Source organism: Copadichromis virginalis, linkage group LG3 (assembly GCF_057382275.1).
Source record: "Copadichromis virginalis isolate Kocher_CV1m ecotype Utaka linkage group LG3, C_Virginalis_male_GT1.1, whole genome shotgun sequence".
Taxonomy (NCBI): Eukaryota; Metazoa; Chordata; class Actinopteri; order Cichliformes; family Cichlidae; genus Copadichromis; species Copadichromis virginalis.
In genome coordinates this window covers 52,654,971-52,676,056 of record NC_140620.1, presented here as the reverse complement: position 1 = coordinate 52,676,056, position 21,086 = coordinate 52,654,971, and the positions used below count along the sequence as shown (strand labels likewise).

Below are 21,086 nucleotides of genomic sequence, written 5' to 3'. Positions count from 1 at the left end.
AAATGTAAAATAACATAAAATCACTGTAAATGTAATAAAACATATTTTCTTATTTTTTAAATATATTTTTATACATATGCATAGTTACATTGTTAACTGTGAACTGTTAAATTCAAATGTAATACTATGGAAAAATATATAAAATGATCAAAAATTAATGAGAACAATTAATAATTAAAGGAGTATTTGAATGATAATTTTGCTGAAAATTTTATGTCATCTTGGTCTGTTTCAATAATTCAGAGGTAATAAGTGAAAATATAATTAATATGAATAAAAACTTAAAAAAAAAAAACATTAAACATTGCACGGCCACGCTGTGCTAATTATATATTTTAAAAAATAAATGTAGAGGTAGGAACTGCAACATTCCTGAACAGAAATAGGCCTCTGCACCTGGGGCGAGGGCACGGTCATGAAAACAATGTGACATGCCATTGGATGTTGGGACACATAACGAAATGACGCTAAACATTGGCCAATGAATTTGAACTAACAACCACAAGGTTGCGGGTATGGCTTTTGGAAAGCGCGGTGGAAGAGAGAGGTTGGTGAAAGATCATCCACTCAGTGCTGCAAGGCAAGTATGTCAAACTCAGATTTGTAGAATTAAGTTAGTATTGCTTGACCACTATGGGTCGTAGTTTACTGAGACGGTAAAAGGCATGGAATCCCTAGCTATGAAAGCAAAGCACATCGTCTGTCAGTATCCGGTCTTTAAGTGATGACGTGACAAATCCTGCTTCCGGGCCCAAAGTAGTCTCGTTTAATATGGCTTTACTGTTTTTAACATGTTTAATGTTTTGTATTTTCTTCTATTTATTCTCAAAAAGCCCCTAAAAACTTTTATTACTGCTAATCATTTTAAAGCTCAGTTTTTAAAACTGTACGATGTAACCAGTGTTGGTCAAGTTACTTGAAAAAAGTAATCAGTAACTAATTACCGATTACTTCCCCAAAAAAGTAATCCCGTTAGTTTACTGATTACTTATTTTCAAAAGTAATTAATTACTTAGTTACTTAGTTACTTTTTAAAAATACGATTTACAACCTGAATAGGTGATAAAGCAATAGATCTTTCAGCCCAATTCTACTTTTTCTGCATAATTCATCATACAAAATGTAATCAAATGGAAAAGTCTCTTTTTGTCATGGTCCTGGGTCATTTTGACCCAGCGTTTTGTGTTTCTTTGAAGTCATTTTTGTGCCTCGTGTTTATTCTGATTTTGTATTAGTTTAGGGTTGAACCTGAAGTTTGGTGTGTATTCAGCCCTACCTGTGTCTGTCCTTGGTGCTCTGTTCATGTCCCCGTGTCGTGTTGTAAATCAGTCTGTGTTCCCTGCTTTACTTTGAAGGCTCGTGCCCTAGATTTCCTGTTCTATTCTGAAGGTCTGTGTCTGTTGTCATTGTGTTCAGCTTGTGTCCTCCAGTCATCATGTGTATTCAGATCAGCTGTTCTTCCCTCCTGTGTGCGATTACCCGATTACCTTGTGTGTGTGTGTGTGTGTGTGTGTGTGTGTGTGTGTGTGTGTGTGTGTGTGTGTGTGTGTGTGTGTATATATAGTGGGTGTCGGTCTTTGTTCGTTGTCGGCTCGTCTGTGTTTCTTGGTATCTTATTCCTTAGTCTACGTCTCTCTGCTCCGCTCTCAGTTTTGTAGATTTCAGGTTTGCTCTTTAGTTTCTCCCAGTTTAGGTTTGTCATTACTCATGCTTCATTGCCTGTTTTTGCCACTGCCACCGTGTAAATAAACTTCACTCGTATCATCAGTTGCTGCATTTTGGGTCCTCCTTTTCCTCCACTCCACACGGCTCACTCCGCCAGCCGTGACAGTACGAGCCGACCAAACATGGACCCAGCAGCATTCGCACCTACCCAGGAGTTTCGGGAGGAGGTAACCGACACGGTCGCAAGGTTGGTAAACCTGTGGCTCGAGCAGGAGGGAGAAGAGTTCCACCGCGCTGTAGAAGCCAGGCTACAGCAGCTACTCTCTGCACACTCCTGGCTGCTAGACTCGCTTCACCCGCTGGCACAGGACTTCCTCCTTCATGAGCTGCACCTTCGCCCTCCAGCCGCTACCGCTTCCCAACCCAGCCCGGCGGTGAAGATTTTGCCCGGCCCGCCGGAGGTTTTTCCCGGCCCGCCGGAGGTTTTGCCCGGCCCGCCGGAGGTTTTGCCCGGGAGGAAGTGATGATCGCGCCGTCGGCACGTCGCCCCACAGCCGGAGATTAGGACTTCGGAACTGCCGGCTGTGGTGAGTGAAAAAGACACTCCGTCTGTTTTGGCAGCTCGTGTGACTGTTTATTCCGGGGCTGTGTTTGTTGAGCCAGCTGCCCAGCCGGTAGCTCAGTTAGCTGCCCTGCAGCCGCTACCTCAGTTAGCCACTCAACCGTCACCTCCATTACAGTCACAGCCAGACCTATTAGACACTTGGTTACAATCCATGGCTCAGTCAATAGCTCAGTTGGCAAGAGACTCATCAGCCTTATTATCACCTATTCAGCCATCATCTTCACCAACTCCTCCTGCACAACAAGTTAAGTCCATCCAACCCAGAAAGAACTATTTTTCACCTGTTCATGTCAAGCAGAGAGACACACCACATAATGCAGTAGTCAGTCCGCAACAGCTGGCCAGTACAGAGACTGTGACGCACTCCAGGGCCTCCCCAGAGGCTGGGTTCCAGCCCCCAGCCAACTCTGGACCCCTGGAGGTTAAGAAGCCAGCTGAGGACTGCATTCGGCTGTCGCTGCCTGAGCTGAGTCAATGCTCCGTGCAGCTGCAGTCTGCCTTGTGTTTGCCAGAGGCCCGTGCGCCTGCTGGTTCTGAACTGTGCCTGCCAGAGGCCCGTGCGCCTACTGGTTCTGACCTGTGTGTTCCAGGGGCCCCGGTGCCCACTGGTCCAGAGACTGTTTTCGCTGGGGGGCCCAAGGAGCCCGTCCAGCCTCCTGCTTCGCCTGCTGGGGGGCCCGAGGAGCCCGTCCAGCCCCAAGACTCGTCAGCTGGAGGGCCCGAGGAGCCCGTCCAGCCCCAAGACTCGTCAGCTGGAGGGCCCAAGGAGCCCGTCCAGCCCCCTGCTGCAGCATCATCATCTGCCTCGCCTGGCCCGGCTTCAGCATCATCATCTGCCTCGCCTGGTCCAGTCTCCTCATCGGCTTCAGCTTCGCCTGGTCCGGCCTCTGCTTCAGCCTCGTCTGGTCCAGCCTCTGCTTCAGCTTCGGTCTCGTCTGGTCCAGTCTCCTCATCGGCTTCAGCTTCGCCTGGTCCGGCTTCTGCTTCAGCCTCGTCTGGTCCAGCCTCTGCTTCGGCCTCGTCTGGTCCAGCCTCTGCTTCGGTCTCGTCTGGTGCTGCGACGGCCACGCCACCTTCGGGTTCCAAACTGCCGCCTCGACATCGGCGGTCATCTGCCAGGCCGCTGGTGGAGCGTCATCGTCAATACGGACGACCTCCTAGACGCCGCCGCTGCCTTCTGCGCGGTCGGCCTCCAGACTTGTGTCATCGCCGCCGTTGCTGTCCGCACGGTCAGCCGCCTGAACTGCCTCCGCTCCGCCACCGCTGCCTTCCGCTCGGTCGGCTTTCGGAGCTGTGTCGCCGACGTGGCCGGCCTCAGAAGATGAACTGTCCTGGACTTCTGAGCTGTCAGCCTCTGGGCCGGCCTCCTGAACTGTGTTGTTGTTCTTGTGCTCCAGCATGTGTGTTTGTTTTGGACGAGTCACTTGGTTCGCTGGAGCTTGTTTTTGTTCGGTGGTGGTCCCTCCGTCCTGGACCCCCGCCGCCCGCCCTGGGTTGGTCATCTGTTTTTGTTTTGGGCTGTCTGGAGCCAGCCCTTGGTGGGGGGGTACTGTCATGGTCCTGGGTAATTTTGACCCAGAGTTTTGTGTTTCTTTGAAGTCATTTTTGTGCCTCGTGTTTATTCTGATTTTGTATTAGTTTAGGGTTGAACCTGAAGTTTGGTGTGTATTCAGCCCTACCTGTGTCTGTCCTTGGTGCTCTGTTCATGTCCCCGTGTCGTGTTGTAAATCAGTCTGTGTTCCCTGCTTTACTTTGAAGGCTCGTGCCCTAGATTTCCTGTTCTATTCTGAAGGTCTGTGTCTGTTGTCATTGTGTTCAGCTTGTGTCCTCCAGTCATCATGTGTATTCAGATCAGCTGTTCTTCCCTCCTGTGTGCGATTACCCGATTACCGTGTGTGTGTGTGTGTGTGTGTGTGTGTGTGTGTGTGTGTGTGTGTGTGTGTGTGTGTGTCGGTCTTTGTTCGTTGTCGGCTCGTCTGTGTTTCTTGGTATCTTGTTCCTTAGTCTGCGTCTCTCTGCTCCGCTCTCAGTTTTGTAGATTTCAGGTTTGCTCTTTAGTTTCTCCCAGTTTAGGTTTGTCATTACTCATGCTTCATTGCCTGTTTTTGCCACTGCCACCGTGTAAATAAACTTCACTCGTATCATCAGTTGCTGCATTTTGGGTCCTCCTTTTCCTCCACTCCACACGGCTCACTCCGCCAGCCGTGACACTTTTTAAAAATAGTTTTATTAGTTTTAACCTTTTAACTTTATGCATCAAGCAAAAATTTAATTATATGCGCCATTCTCTGACTGGAAGAAATTTGTTTAACATTTAAACCTATTTTCTGCACATTCCAGCACATAAAATAAAATATTTTTTTGTGTTTACACTCAGTCTTTCAAATAGATGCAAGTAAAACACAGCTGAAAATAAATAACATCAAAGACTAGCGATCCTGTTGCTCTATTTTCACCTGTAAAGCAGGAGTGGGTTAGGCGGATGTTTACCCTGGTGCAGGTGTGCCGCGGTCAGTTGAAGAATCCGCGAGTTTCTCTGTGAGTTTCCCATTACGCCGTTGCGCACTCGGTGCTTGCTTGGAAGTTTAGGGGGTTTTTTTCGCTGTAAAAAGAAGTTTTCTTCCCACGCACAACGGACGCTAATGTTTTGTCACTTTTTATGGAATCAAACTCAAAATAAAGTCAGTACTTCCACGGTTTAAACGCTGCACGCTCATACTGTCTCCCGCACTCGATATATGATCCATTGTTGATCTGCACACAGCTGTTGTCACGAACGTCGCACTCGCTTACGTCACTGTCATGAGACATTCTCGCAAAAAAATCACGGTTTTCGTAACGCAGTAACGCAGCGTTCCTGCAGGAAAGTAATGGTAATCTAATTACCATTTTTGCAATAGTATTTCCTTACTTTACTCGTTACCTGAAAAAAGTAATCAGATTACAAGTAACGCGTTACTGCCCATCTCTGGATGTAACTACAGCTCATGCAGCACTATATGAATGACTAACCTCATATTGTGGATAGATTCTCTCAGTTGTTCTCCTGGCTGAAGTTTGGTCTGTTTACAGCATCCTGCCATGCGATTACATTTGTCGCTGACCATTGAGAATCCTCATGTTAACTATTGAGTGGAAAAAAGTTTGCGTGTTTATATTATGCTAACATAGCTGTGTCACTAGCGGTCACGTAGCACATCATTATATACCAGCTAGCCAAACTTCAGTAACCCTACAAACGTCACTGCTGTTTAGTTTTCTGTCTTCATTTATGTCGGAAGTGATAGCAGAGCTGTACGTTTTAATTTGTTTCCAAAATCCCTCAGTCAGGACATGCTATATTGTATTTATGTATGATGGAAGGTAGCGAGCTAACTTCCTGCTAATTTCTAACTCCGTTAAATGTCATAAATTCCGTTTTCATGGATGCCTGGATGTTAAACGTAATTGTTACACCTGGTAAAGCAGCCACACTGATCATTTTATCACAGATGAAAGAATTTAGACAGTTTTCAACTCTCAGTGATGCCGCAGTGATTGTTTGACTTATGGACCTGCAGCGGAGTTTGAGCCCAGACAAGGCTAATGATGTCAGACTTAAAGACCGGATAAGGTGCAGTTAGTGTACAGCTAGACCAGCCGCTGTCTTGCTGGCTAGCAGAGTTGTGTAAACACAGCAGTTGCAACGCCAATAGTTTCTACACCGCTAATACCCGTTAGGCGGCCCGCGACGACAGCTGCCACTGATGCATTTGTCTTAATGTTAAGTATGCAAATTAAGAACTAATAACCGAGCTGTTCCACTCAAGCAACACACCTGCACTCCTGTAGAGAGCTTGTGCTCGCCAAGATGTGCTGCATGATGAAGTAAGAGAAATAGTAAATAGAAGTAGCCCACTGTGCTAGCTTTGCCCTGTAAGATGTAAAGGATAAGCTAAGTATTTCCTTTTATTTTGTGAAAAGGAAGTAGGCTAAAGCAGCTGAGGCAAATTATTAGACTACATATAAACGTACATTGCATACATGTATTTGGATTTTGGCATTTCACAGTTTCAAAACGGGTTTTTCCAAACAAACATTTGATGTTATTGTAGCTGCAAGCATCTTGTATGCTAATTAGCAAAGAACCAGTTTCAGTTTGATTTCAATTACACCACTTCAGAACAAATCTCAAGGACCATGACTTATAATAATAATTATGATATAATCACTTGGCTTCGGTGCACCATTCGGTGACCACTGATTTAGATGCTTAAAACATAGTTGGTGTAAGAGTGCTAATTATTGCAGCTTATACACACAAAAATTCAACCATATAGTGTAGCATTTATTCGTGTCCAATTTACACCTTAAAAAATTTGGTTGCAGATTATTATGCCAATTCATCTTTGCTAAAAATTGAGAGATGACATTTTTGTGATATTTCTGCTTGGTTTAAGGACAATAACAGAGCAGGCTGATCAAAGATCTACAAATTGAAATTTTTCATTTGACTTATAAGATTTTAATGCTCAGTGCAGACTTAATAAATGGTGAAGAGGACCTTCTATCACTCTCGATCCGTCTCTGCCCATTTCTGATGAATGACAACCTAATTGCATGATGGATAATTTAATGGCACAGGGAAAGCCCCGGGATTAGAAGAAATTCTCCTCTCGATTCTATGCAAACTCTCATGTTAAGGCAAGCATTTCCACCATACATTAACCGCACACACACGTATGGCTGCGTGTGTCCATACGTGATGTGTGCAGTGGCTTGGGAAGGTTGCACTTTGGCTTGCCTCCAGCTTTCCAGATTGATGGCACATTAAAGTGAAGGGCACGTTATGCACCTGTGCTTGTGTACCGCTGGGGAACAACACACAGGTAGACAGGATGCCGCAATCAGCAAGATGACTCACACACACACAAACACATGCATATACATATGAATTATGTGTGTGACATATAAAAGAAATTAACAGAAAATCCTTTACATAAGAAACGTGTGTGCTGTAGGTTCCAGTTTAAGATTTACACAGTATTAAAACTACAGACCTGCCTAAAGAGGGTGATACAGTGTAGACTGCAGCTCTTTTATCACCTGTGTGTATGTGTGTGTGTGTGTGTGTGTGTGTGTGTGTGTGTGTGTGTGTGTGTGTGTGTGTACTGCAAATGTAAACTGCAAGTCTGTCTATGCAATTTGCCACATTTCTTTCCAAAACAAGTACAGTAGTGTTTGTGTTACTGTGCACACATTGTGTGCGTATCCGTTGGAGAGTTGTCTGAAAAGCTGTACCTGTTCAATGTCTGTACACTAACACAATCAATTATGATTATATAAGGAAGACATTTGCCTCTGCTGCCTCTCTATAGACACTCGTAAGAGGCGTAATGCAGGATTATTCGTGCAGTGACTTGGAAACAGCACTGTAAATACAGTACAGGACAAGTGGTAAATATCTGTGGGGGTCCTGGGATTTGGTCCTGCGTGTGCTTGTGTCTCCCTGTGTTTGTGGCTGAATACGTTTCTCTTCACTGCAAAATACAAATATATTGGAAGCAGCCCTGTTTATCATACAGTATGCTGCCATATAGCCGCTCTTGCTCAGACATCAATAAAAGGGACACTTGATTCAGTATTACACTTCCATGAGGAATTTAGTTAAAATTGGAATGAAAGCAGCAGTAGTCCACTTGCCACACTGAGTTCTTTGGATGGATCATATGCCAGAAGCTCTGGATCTTGTAATTTAGGTTAATATCATTCATAGCAGTCTTAGAAGCCCCTGGCTGTTAAAGTCCAAACCCAGCTCATTGGGCAGGTTTTCTGTTATAAATTTACTTTGAATGACTTGTGCAAGCTGAAGTTTATGGACTGGAAACTAGATCACACTTTGGTTGGTATATAGTAGATTGCAAAAGTCTTGAACCACACTCTTTATATTTTTCTAGGAAAACAGGAGGTAGGTGCAGGGATTTGTTGAAAAACATGCTAACCTATAATAAAAAAGGTAAAAAAAAACTAAAAAAACTAAAAAAAAAACCTGAACAACACAGCTTGAACTCTTCTAGACAGGTTTTCTTGTAATTTTTTTAAGTGGTGTTCAATAATAGTTCTCCAGGCTTCTTAAAGGGTATTCAAAGCTCTTCTTTTCTTTCATTCTTTGTCAAGATAATCCCACACTGCTTTATTAATGTTGATGTCCAGGCTCTCAGTGATCAATGGTATGTTTTCCTCTTCAGGTATGCTTTAACTGGCAGCGTGTTTGGGATTGTCATGCTAATAAATGAAGCTATTCAAGCCCTGTGTCAGGTCTTTGCTGGATCTTTTGTCCTATTTCTTAAAGACACGACTTTCTATGCTGTTCATGTGCCGCAGATAGTTCTTAGGCCTGCCACTTCTTCTTTTGTCCTTCACTTAACCAGTTTCTCAAATTTTGTAGGGACATTAGCCAATTAGCAAAACATGCTAAACTACTAGCAGATTAGCATGTTTTGCTAATCTGCTAAGAGCTCTTTAAGAATCATCTTGTTGGTAGTGGTATTTTTTTGTTGTTGATTCAATTAAAGGAAAATCGAACAAATTATATTTTTATGACAGGTTATTAGTAACAAAGTGCCCAAAAAAATAATTTAAAATTATTTGTTGTCAGTGCAACACAACACTGGTTCGTCCTTTTAGTTATTCCTCTGAAAATGATCATGTGCAAGGACTGGACTGATATAAGTGAAAAGAAATGTCCAAAGAAAAACTCTAAAAGACCTTCAGAAAGCCTGGAGATCTACTTCTAATGACCAGTTATAGAAGAAAACATAACAAGTCTAACCCCATGTTAGCAACATTTTAAAAGAATTATATAAAGAAGCTATAAAGAAAAGGGTTGCTCGTGTGTGCTGTGTGCTGATCTGCCACGGGCCAGAGCTAGGGTTGCCAACTCCCTGAAAAATAAATAAGGGACACCTCGTGGCCAGGGCCGGGCAACCCAGTTGTCTTCACCCTTCCCAGTGTGGTAGCTCTTTTTTTTGTGTGTGAAATTAATTTTTAACCATTTGACTTGAATTTGATTTAAGCAGATGCATATTCTTTGTGATATGACCATATGGGAAACAAATGATCATTTAGCCATTTATTTTTAGCTCAAAATGACAACATTAACACAGTAAAACAGGTCTCTTTCTTAAACAGAAGCCTGTCATGCTTAGCTTTTGAGGATATAAGTAAATCTTTCTTTAAAAGAACTCTGTCCTGCTTAACTTAAAATTATATAAATTAATAGAAAACAATAGAACAAAATCATTCTTGTAACTGTGCACATTTAGTGCATTTAGTACAACTGGCTTCAGTTGAGGTATTATTTCAGCTTTTCTAAAGCTAATCAGGTTTGTAAACCCACTTGTTCCCATGATTACGCATCATAACTCATCATCATTATTCATCTATGTATTACTTTTATGTATTAGTGATCTATTTGTTGTAATCATCCATCCTTGCAGTTGTTTATTACACAAAATAAGTTATATTATCACACTTCTGGCCACATAGCGCTGATATTCACCGCACATGCCCATATTAACCTTAACCAGAGGGTTTAAACAACAAACCAGTGTTTACATACCATATCTGCTTCTGCCGTGGCCTGGTGGACAAGAAATTGGTTAAGGGTTCCCCGAGCTTTCACGCCCCTCATGTTCTTCATGTGCCCACCACTAGAAGCATGCCTATGGAAAAAGTGCGCCGGCACACAGTGCTGTGCGCTTTAAAGGTGTTATGGTGTATTTTCCCAGCCAGGTGTTTCCCTTTTCCCATTCCTCCCAGTACTTTTGCAGCCTATTTTTCTTTCTCTGAGCGAACAAACATTGCTGCTCTAATGCTGGGCTTACACTGTGCGATTTTTGGCCCATTTTGAGCCGATTTTTGAGTCGTGCGACCGATTTGGTGATCGGCCCGATTTTGGCCTTCATCGTGCATCGTGTAGTATACGTGGGGTAACGAGAAGCGATTAACACCTCGAGCAGCTCCCGATCATCAATCGCTCGTGAGCCGCTCACACTGCTCACGCGCAAACACGTAAACGTCGGTGAAAAAGACGGCGCAGCACGGCAGTGCAGCGTGTGATCTGGACACAAGTGATGGAGGCACAACTTGTAGAACTTTGGAAAGCTCATCCGAGCCTTTTCGATGTGGCATCACAAAATTATCACGACCACAACAACCGTGAAAATAGTTGGATCTACACTGCTGCTCATTCACAGCTGCCTGATCATGTTTTTCATTAGCAATTTAGCAAAGTTGATGGTGGTGGTGTGTCTGTGTGAGTGAAAGACAGAGAGAGAGAGAGCGACAGATTTTCTGTTATAACCTTCATGTTATGGAGGCACAGTGTGAGCACTCAGGTCGCATCAGAGCATCGGGCCGTATAGTGTGAGACCCTGCATCGTGACCTACCAACTTCTAACCCCTGCGAGTCAATCGTGCAGTTTGAGCAGGAGCTGAATAACGCGACTGAAAAAATCGCACAGTGTTTGCCCAGCTTTAGGTGTACTGTCGTCCGAGACTTGCACCGCAGTGTCGGCGTTTGTTTCCCTGTTGGCCATGCTTCTTGTTGTGGTCATCTGTTGTCTTCCGGTATTTTCTCCGTAAGCGACCTTTCCTCGACCAATGAGATAAGCGATAATCTGAATTGTCATACTCGAATTGTCATAAGTGTGCTGTCAGCTCATTGGTCACAAAGCAGGAGAGGGGCTGGGAATTATGCTTTCCAACAAAGCGTTAATTCCATTAACATTTATAGACTACTTTTGATTCTCACTGTATTACGGGACAAAGTGCGTCCCTTATTAGCTCAATACGGGACGTGTGCTTTTGTTTCTAAATACGGGACGATTCCGTATTTTAAGGGACGGTTGGCAACCCTAGCCAGAGCACCTGTCAGTAAATCCTACACCACCACCCTGTGATCAGAGTAAATTAACACGTAATCAGATACAGACGCAAGCAGAAAAGCATGCACACAGAGACTTTTCCCATAAGGCCAGCTTATCTTTGCACATCACTCGACAGCACTTTTGATGTGGTGCGTATGTGTTAGAATGAGAGGTTTATACACACAAACACACACAGAGAGAGTAAGAAAGGGAGATAAAAATGGCATCTGATTTCATGAGTTTTCTTTTGGAGAGCCTCACTTCGGTCAGGGACACTGTGTGGTGGAGCTGAAAGAGAGATCAGACTCCGAACGCGTGACCACGACATGTACGTGCGTGTGTGTTGTGTGCTTATGTGGATCTCCCTGCACTGCTGTGTGTCATCATGTTAGACAGAAGGGTCTCGTGCCGCTTGATTGTTGCTGCAGTCGTACGTCTGTCTGTGTTCCCTGTACCCCTAAACTGTCATCGCCATGTGATGCACGTTTCGCCCGGCTCCGCACAGAGACCATGCGGCAAATTGATTGCATATCAAATGCAAATGATGGCTTCGCTGCCCTCAGCATGTTAATATAATGGGTTAAACTACAAGCATTGATTAAAGGGACAGTCTTCCTGTAGGGGTTTGTGACATTGGGAAAGGCGATGTTGGGTTGGTGGTGATGGTGGTAGCGTTGGCTTGACGTTATTTGTTATTTGTTACTCGGGCTCTCAAGATGGTAAATCACAGTGTCTGATGCCAAAGCAGGATGTTGAGTATTAGGATTGATGAACTCAAACGTCTTCCCATGCACACACAAACACTGAGTTTCAGTTGTGTGTGATACGATCTCAACTGGAGGTCATTTGAAGAGCAACGTCTTCAGATCTGAAACTCATCGTGGCACTCGTTGCCCTGCTCTAATTACACTTTGACGCACTCAGTGCCTCGCTGTGCCGTGTCGTGCCAACAAAATGCCATACAAGCAGCTCGCTTTATTCCTACTAGGGTAGGAACTACTAGACTTCATAAACCAAACGTGTCCCAATCAGCGCTCACCCACAGTTCAGACAGATGCCAGATAAAATACAACACACACACACACAGATACGGGCACTTCCACCAGAAATATTCGATTTTGTTTGATAATGATGATTGATGCTGATCCAAAAAAACTCTGCAGCAAAAACAAACGCCGGTTGTCTCCATAAATCAATTGTTTGGGAGGGGCGGGACTGAAAGCCCACATTGATCATCACACAGGGCAAATGTTAGCATCTCTGAATCATTTATTCTGGGCCCCATTTCATACACAACATCTGCCGCACTGGCAAAGACGGAGAGCAGAACCGGTTATAAAACAATGGATGTAATCAGCTACTAATGCACTGCATGAAGCATGTGGTAGTAGTAGTTTGGCTGACAGCAGATTGAAGGCTGGTTATCTCTAACTAACTGTCAGTAACAGAGAAACTGAAAATAAAAATGTGGTACACAAAAAGTGCTTTACGATGGCTCCTGTGAACTCGCACCACATGAAAAGCTGAATCAGAGATTTTTCTGGTAACAATGTCTCCATTAAATCCATCCATCCATTTTTCTTTAACATGCAATTAATTCAAGTGATATCAGAGTGTGTTTTTGGGACCCTTGAAAGAGCTACAAATATTTGAAGTGTTGTCTTTTAAACTCCTGTCTATAGTTGCATTTTAATAAACATGGGCCATTTTCTAATGTTGGGTAAGGACTGTGGTTTTAACCCTTTCACGCATAGTTGTCACTACAGTGGACAGCTATTCAAAGGCTGTTTTCTCCTATTTGTGTCAGTGTTGATGGTGCACTTGCACATAAACCATTACATTGGGCAATGATCTGTCACTCCATATCCTGCCACCCACTGGTCGTTTAATGTTACTATAGATGTATGACGTGTTTCATTGTAATTATTGTTATTTAACCCTTTCATGCATGAAATTCTGATTGTTGTTGTCATAATTGATGCATTAAAGGGTTAATTAAATAGACATGTTGTCTTTCCAGTCACTTTATCTGTAATGCCCAATAACATTGCAGTTAAAATCCAGTTTACAACCTTGTAAAAACAACATTTTTGGTCTTTGTGGATAATAAGTTTGTTTTCTGATAGTGATAAATGCAACCTTGCGGTGGCGCACCAATGTGTGATGTCACAGTGGCAAGGTCTATCACATCCATACAGTCTATGGTGGGTTGAACTTTTCCTAGAATCTATCATCTGCTGAAAATTAGTACACCGGTATAATTTTAGAAGATAAAGCTGGTATAGGGCATGCATCACACCCACTGGTGATCAGTTAACAACTCAACCACATGTTACATCACATGGATTCACAATAACAAGAGTCTCTCTAGTGTCCAGTGAATAAACAAAGAAAGGACCAAAGAAAAGATGATTAGACACAGGAAGACACTGAGAGACGGACAGTTATAAGAAAGCAAGATGTCCTTGAAAAGATAAGTGTATGTGTGTGTGGAGGAAGATCGGGGTGATCAAAGCTATGGGCGAAAAGAGAAAAAAAGAGAGGTGAGATAGAGAGAGAAGGAGAAAGCTGATGGATTGACCAGCAGGAGGAGAGAGGGAGAACGCTGATAAAGAGAGAGACAAACAGAGAGGCAGAGAAAGAAATATAGTCCTCCCTCGTGTGGCCTGTCCAGAGTGTCCGGTCTACGAGGCAGTAAATCGCCCCGGTTCAATGTGTGCTCTCCAAACGCTGCCGCACGTTATTGATAAATCAGTGTGTGTTAATGAGAGGAGCTGATGTGCCCTGATGTATCACGACACAACAATGAGCCTCGGACACACTCACACGCACACACACAGAGTCAGGCTGAAGTGTGCATGCCCACTATTGTCACACTGTCATTCCTCTTTTGTCTCTGACACAAATGCACGCAGATTTTCTCTCTGTGCTGCACACACACACACACACCAATTTGCCGTTGCTGGATGAACACTTGGCCCCCGTGCTGCAGAAACAACTCCGAGTGTTATTCTATCCTGTTAACAGAAGAGAGGAGGGTTTCCACAGCAGCTCCAGCCGGCAGTCAGAGGACAAGACAAGCTATACTGGTTTCGCTTTGATATCCAATAGGCGGCTTAACATCCTCATTAGATCATATCAACCCTGCTTACACACACAAGCACAAAGCCGGGGTGAAATTATCTCTCTCCTACACACTCTACCTAAATTATCATAAAATCTCATCATTTGTTTGTGTTTGTCCCTGTATGAGTGTGTGGGTTTGTATGTTTGTACTTGAAATTGTGTCTCTGCTCAGGGTGGTTTGTGTGTGTGTAAGTGTGTGTGTTTGTGTGGGGCAAGATGACCTTGTTATAAGCTGAGTGGGCTGTAGTGCTGGGGCATCATTAGTATGGTTTAGGTGAGGGTTAGAGGGTGTGTGTGTGTGTGTGTGTGTGTGTGTGTGGAGGTGCAGGAGTGAGATAGCGGGAGACAGGGTGACAGTAGAAGAGGGAAGGTAAGGGGGAGATGTATGTGGGTCGGGCCAGGACACACAAACACACGTCACTCCGGCCGTCACTACAGCACAGGTACAAAGCGAATGTTTGAGGACACATACGTGCGCACGCACACACAATTGTTTCAGAGTACACCTCCTCCTCTCCTGCAATAGCCTCAAATGGTCTTCAACAAAGGGAACCTGAAGTATCCAGTCACAATGTAGTGACGTACTAGCAGAGAGCGGTTGACACACGATAGCGTAAACACGCACGCTTACAGGCATACGGAAAGACTGAGGTGCACGTTTGAGGTGTCTGTGGAGAGTCCCTGACACACTGGTCTGTAAATACGGTGGGCAGATTGTTAAACTGGCACACAGCAGCTCATCTGTGCTGACTCATGCCACACAACTCTCTAGATTTGAAGTTTTCCATCGGTTAATGTATTCAAAATGGCACTACAAGATTACATAATTAAATGAGCTCTGGTAGGCTGAATAAATCATTTCACTAATGCTTTCTGCTTACTTATAGGATATGGCATTTTGTGTGCTTCGTCAAAGGATTGAATCCCCACCTAAATTTGCACCAAGCTGTGTAATCTCCTTTGGGGTTCCCTGGAAAAGACCTGCAGCACATCATAAGTGGTATCAAAACTACCAACCTTTCCACATTTTTCTCCAATAGGTTGTATCAGAACATTCAACAATAACTCAAGCTGTGTAACATTCGCTATAGAGTAGGAAGCAAAGATAGATTAACTTCCAGGTTCTTAAAGGTAAAGTCAATGTAGAAGCACTTTAACCCTGCAATCTCTTCAATAACCAGCAGACTAGTAATATTGGCTTTATTTTTAAACACACAACAAGACCCATCAAACATTTTAGACTTCCTGCGACTAAAAAGGTCCAGTTACTTCAGATGGAAACAAGTAAGGATGACAGAGACCGATTTTTAATGAACAATGGAAAAAACAAGGAGAAAAAGCAGCACAGATCACTTTGCAAGTGGTCTGATGTTACAACGTTGGCTCGGAGTTAAAGATTCACTGCTGCTTTCTGGTGAGTTGTGGACTAACGTGTAACTTGAGTGAGTTAATGGTGCTCTGGGGTTGATCAGTGTTTCTCTACCTGCCTTGGGGATACTTGCACATGTGCACCTTATTCATAAGTTCATGTGTTTAGCTTCTTCTTTTTTTTACTGTGAAAGCTCTCGTTTTGTAATATGTCTGTAGTTAAATCTGGGCTGAATTTTAATTTAACAGTCTCAGAGTTAAAAGAAACCAATAAAAGGCAACCAGAGCCAAAGGAGCTCATGTCAGATAACAGCGACCAATGAAAATACATGACTATTCAACAGACTGTAAGCCACAGCATGCAGAATAAGCCAAAAGAAGGCAAATGAAGCCCATGGAAACAATGGAAGGCATTTGGAAGCAAAGTGAAGGTAAGCTGTTAGCAAGCTGGTCTGAAGTGATGCCAGGAGGAGGAAGAAGAGGAGGAGGTAGAGGCCACAGCTCGAGAATATTCCAGTTGTTTATTCCTGGCCAGGGGTCAACTGTAGCCTCGGGTAAATCTCTGAGAGGGAGGGAGAAACTCACACACGATGAGGATTCAAACTCGCACTCACCAGCTAGCATACACACAGACACACGGGGGGTCCATGACACATGCACACATGATGAAGATATCTTGTCACACGCGGTGCTCATCACAGGCTTCTGTAGATCATAACTTGAAATGGAGAAGCTGGTAATGTGTCTCAAACCACAGCCTCCATACGTGCCCGTGATTACGATAATAAATCCACAGGAGTGTGAGAAGCAGTGAAGCCAGCAGGATGTAAATGGCTTTAAACAATGGGAATGGTAGCGCACGTGGCCTTTTCCCAAGGAGCTGGCACTGCCACGGCCTGTCCAACATATTTTACAACCATAATTATAATATAGAGAGCAGCTGCCTCTATGGCAGATGCTGCTTCACACGCCAGAGGTTTCCCTACGTAATTATCACAAAGAACTCGGCATACCGCTAATAAATATCACACAGGTGCACAGGAACATGCATACTTTGCACAGAGTAGCAATAAAGGACAGCGGAGGGCAAGTAGACGGGAAAAGGCAATGTCCAAACTGGTCAGTCGACTATCACATCCGGTCACACACCTGGTCAGATTGTCAAAACTTTTATTAATAATGTGAAACATAGTAATGACAGCAGAATGTTGATATTCCTCAATGTAGTTCCCAATCATCTGAGTTCAATTAGATGCTTAAAAAATATAAGAAAGACAAATAATTAAATATACAATTAAGTTTTATGATCCCCAAATCCCTAATCTATGGAAGCCCATTTCTGCCACTAAAAAAAAAAGTATTTATAACTCAAAATTTCAAGTTATTTTCTTGAAATTTTGACTTACTTTTCTCAAAATTTCGAGTTAATAACTCAAAATTTTGAGTTAGCACTGCCAATCAGTAATTACGTGAATGATGTCATTTCCTTATTACCCGGAAGCTGAAGCCCTCAGCTGCAAATACTACAGCTAAGCTATCAGTATTAGAGCCAGTCATGAAAGCACAAATTGCTGATTATCTTCAGCGTGGCTTCACAAGTGATGAAATCCTTGTGTTATTAGCTGAATTAAATGGCGTTACTATCAGCAAACATACTCTTGAAAGCACCAATTTGTTGTGATCCGGTTTTGAGGGGGCATTCCATGTAGATTACTGACTGGAAGAGCAAACTCAAATTTTCAAGTTACTTTTCTCAAAACGAAAAGTAACTTGAAATTTTGAGTTAATAAGTCAAAATTTCGAGAAAGATAACTCGAAATTCGAGTTATCGATACGTTTTTAATTCCATACTAATCTGATGGTAGGGTTAAATCTGAAAAAAAAAAATCAAGGCACAAATATAATAAAATGACATACCTGAAAAATGATGTGCTTCATCTATTTTGGTTTTTTCCCCTGTCTCTAAAGCATATATGGCTAGCTCTAACCTCAGAGTTACACCTATTCCTAATCCTTTGTTAATTCAGTGAGGCTCAAGGCTCAAGTAAGTCAGTCGACCAGTTGACCAGTGTTGCCACCTTAGCGACTTTTTTTCTAAAAAGTGACTAGCAACAAATCTGGCGACTTTTTCTGGTGTTATTGGAGACTTATTTATGACGACTTTTTGATGTGAAAGCGCGTATCACTCTTACAGTCAACAAGCGGCGGGTACTGCCGTGGGCACCTTGCCTGTGCCAAAGCGCTATCAGGGCAGGAGATGTTCACACCAATGCATCCAAACTGCAAATGAATCGCGCACTGACTGTAACACAGTCAGTTCTTCTTTTGCTGTTATGTGGATCACAAGGTTTAAAACTACTTATAAACACACACAAAGTAACTCTACCAGAGTGCCTATTTCGGGTCACTTCTGCCAGTCCAAGCCCGGATAAAGGAGCAGGGTTGGAATTGTGACATTAAAAAAACAATAACTGCTAAAAGAAATTTAATTTGTAGTTCTAAATAAATTCTAAGTGCATTTAGGACATTTTTTACTCACTTTATGTCTCTTCCACGATGTCATTTCTGTCTCCAACAACGTAGGTTACAATTACATTAGCATGACCAATTATGCAAATTAGGTGATGACGTCATTTAGTGACTTCTAGCGACTTTTAGGACAGCCAATAGCGATTTTCCTTACTGAGGAGTTGGCAACACTGCCAGTGACCAAGTCCACTCCACTTGTACGTGTGCCTGTGTTTCACGACCCAGTCCTGCCTCTCTTTATCTAAATTTAGAAAAGTATTTTCTAACAGACCCCAAAGGTTTATATCAGGGGCACAAACCCTCTTGTGCAACTTGTGCAGCAAGGTCACCCTAATCAAACAAATCAACTGTTTAGTTCAGTGTGAAAAAAAAAACTTGCAAACAAGACATGTTAGTCCAAAGTGTGTTTAACCTGTTTTGAAGGAAGCACAGGGAGAGTAATGGCTGTCAGAATTACAAATGAGAGACCTCTTGACATTTTTACTTCCCAGTAAATCACTGCATGCATGGGCCACATTTACCGTAGGCTTGCAGATTACCAGAGTGTGTGTGCGTGTCTGTGTCAGTGTATGAGTGTGAATGTGTCCACATGCACCCTGACAAAGTCATCACTAAAGTCACAGCACAGGTTGGCTGATGCCTGTGGTGAGTGTTACAGAGCTGAGTGTATTAGCTGGAATTTACTCTGTCCATTTCCTGTACGAGCCCTGTTACAATAAACACAGGACATGTTGGGTACAGCTACCAGGAAGATGGGCTGGAATGTTTCCCAGATTCAGATTAAGTCCTGAACTCTGAAATTACAGGCTTTACAGCTGAGGATTAATCTGTCGTCTGGCAAGTCAACTAAAATTCAGTTATCCAGCAAACAGAGCAAAGAAAAAGAGGGGATTGGGTGGGGGTTACAGAGGGGAAGTGCCAAACTGGAAAAGGGGATTTGAATGAGGAAGGCCTTTACAAACTCACCTGGTCTTTTCTCCATTTTTCTCCCTCGACTGCCACATAATCGAACTTTTGATATTAATATGAGGATTTGCTTCTGGCAAAGTGACTTGTTGCTCTTCGGGCAGGGCTTTCGCTTGCTGGCGATCTGCCGGTTTGCCTGGGGGTCCTTGACCTCCCTGCGCTGGCGGATGAGGGAACTGGCAAGAGCGGCCATCTTCCCAGTGCTGACCCAGCTGCCCCCTCACCAGCCTCTGGCGGCTCGGTGGCACCCAGGTGTCGGGGGGTACCGTGGGCCACCCCCCTGCCCACTCACCCAGGGCGACGGAGCACCACTGAGGGAGGGGTGCAGAGCGGAGGAGGGGGCTTCCTAGGACGAATCAACTGGGAGGGAACAGAAAAAGAAGGAGAGGAAGGGAGGAAGAGTTGGAGGTGGAGGAAAGAGAAGGGTGGATCCTTTAAAAGCCCTCCCAAGTCTGACAACCACTGCTCACGGAGGTTTGGATGAGTGGTCGTTTGCCTTTATATGTCCTTCTGGGATTTGTGCATTGTGGTTGGGAGACCGATTCAAGTAAAGCTTTCACATGTCACTCTACCTCTGCCAGGACGAGTCATGTTGTTATCCACCCAAATTCCAGTGCAGTGTAGCCGCTATCCCTCTGACACCTCTGTCCCAGTCTAAGAGTACTCCAAGCACAAATGAAGTTTGTCTCAAAACGGGACTCGTCGCATTATAAAACCAGAACCATTAAAAAAACAATGAAATTTAGTCCTCTTCACCTGCTCAGTCCCAAAAATAAGAAGCCTGATGCTGTTCACTGGGACAAAAAAGGGGTCCACACATTAACTCTCCAAAATGACAGGAGTATCACTGTTGGGACAGCCTGTGACTCCCGTCCTTTCTTTGCCTTCACCTGTAAAAATTCTCCACCTCGAACACAGTCAGAGCAAGAGAAGTAGAGGAAGAAGTAGTGACTGTCCGACCTGAGGTATCAGCTCTGCAAGCTGATGAAGGGATGCGGCTTCTGCTGAACGGAGCGCGGCTTGTTTCCTCAGCATCTTTCAGGCTCCCCTGGAATCCCCGTCGCGTTCACCCGCGCCCTGAGAGAAGACAGGGAAAAAGACGGAGACTTGACAAATCCAGCATTTCCCAGAGATAGAGGTGACATTCATGAACGAGAGAGCGCGGGGACAGAGAGACAGACAGCGACACAGAGGGGGGGAGAGAGAGAGAGAGAGGGAGGGAAAGAAAGAGAGGGAGGGAGTGCAGTGAGTCTATCTATCCCTCCTGTCGGATCAGGCTCACCAACTCTAACAGCAGTGCACTACACCACAGCAGAGCGGAGCGCTGTGTCCTTCAGAAACTCATGCCACTTCACAGCGGGGGGGAAGAGAGATGAATGAATAGAGGGAGACAGAGAGAGACGGTGGGAGGGAGAGGTGATGAGGAGAAGGGAGTGACAGAGGAAGGGGGGGTGTGCAAGCAGGTAGCTCTGCCTTACGGTGGGTGCTGTGTTGCCGGTGCGCGTGCAAAAGTGTCTACTGGTGGGTGACAGCAGTGTGGTGTGGTTCTGCCGAGTCCACCTGCACAGTCCGCGTCCGTGTGAGAGGAAAGTCTGTGTCTCCGGTATAAGGCTTCTCTCAGCCCGATTGCACACGTGCAAGGGAGTGAATATGGGAGATGGGTGTGTGTGCATGTGTATACACTGTGAAGGTGTACGGGTGCGAGGGTGTGTGACACAGATGACCAGCATGTCGTGTAAGTGTGAGTGTGCATGTGTGACTCGCTTTCCGGCATGTTCCCGTTCACAGTGCATTCACCGAGCGTGTGCTGGCAGCGTGCTTAACACGCTCAATCCCTCCCTCCTCTCGCTCTGTCTGTCTCTCGCTCTCTCTCACACACACACACACACACAGACACT

The 21,086-nt window shown here is 44.2% G+C and overlaps 1 protein-coding gene across 1 annotated transcript in view; it reads right to left on the bottom strand.

The window, feature by feature from the left end:
• The window catches only part of fgf11a (fibroblast growth factor 11a), a 116,862-nt gene extending 96,329 nt beyond the window's left edge, over positions 1-20,533 (bottom strand). The window contains exons 1-2 of the mRNA XM_085451644.1: positions 20,471-20,533; positions 19,189-20,265 (exon numbers count right to left, since the gene is read on the bottom strand). Coding sequence (XP_085307770.1) covers positions 19,189-19,381 — 193 coding nt within the window. The 5' untranslated portion in view covers positions 19,382-20,265; positions 20,471-20,533. The remainder of the gene's footprint in view (positions 1-19,188; positions 20,266-20,470) is intronic.
• Between the last annotated feature and the right edge of the window lie 553 nt (positions 20,534-21,086).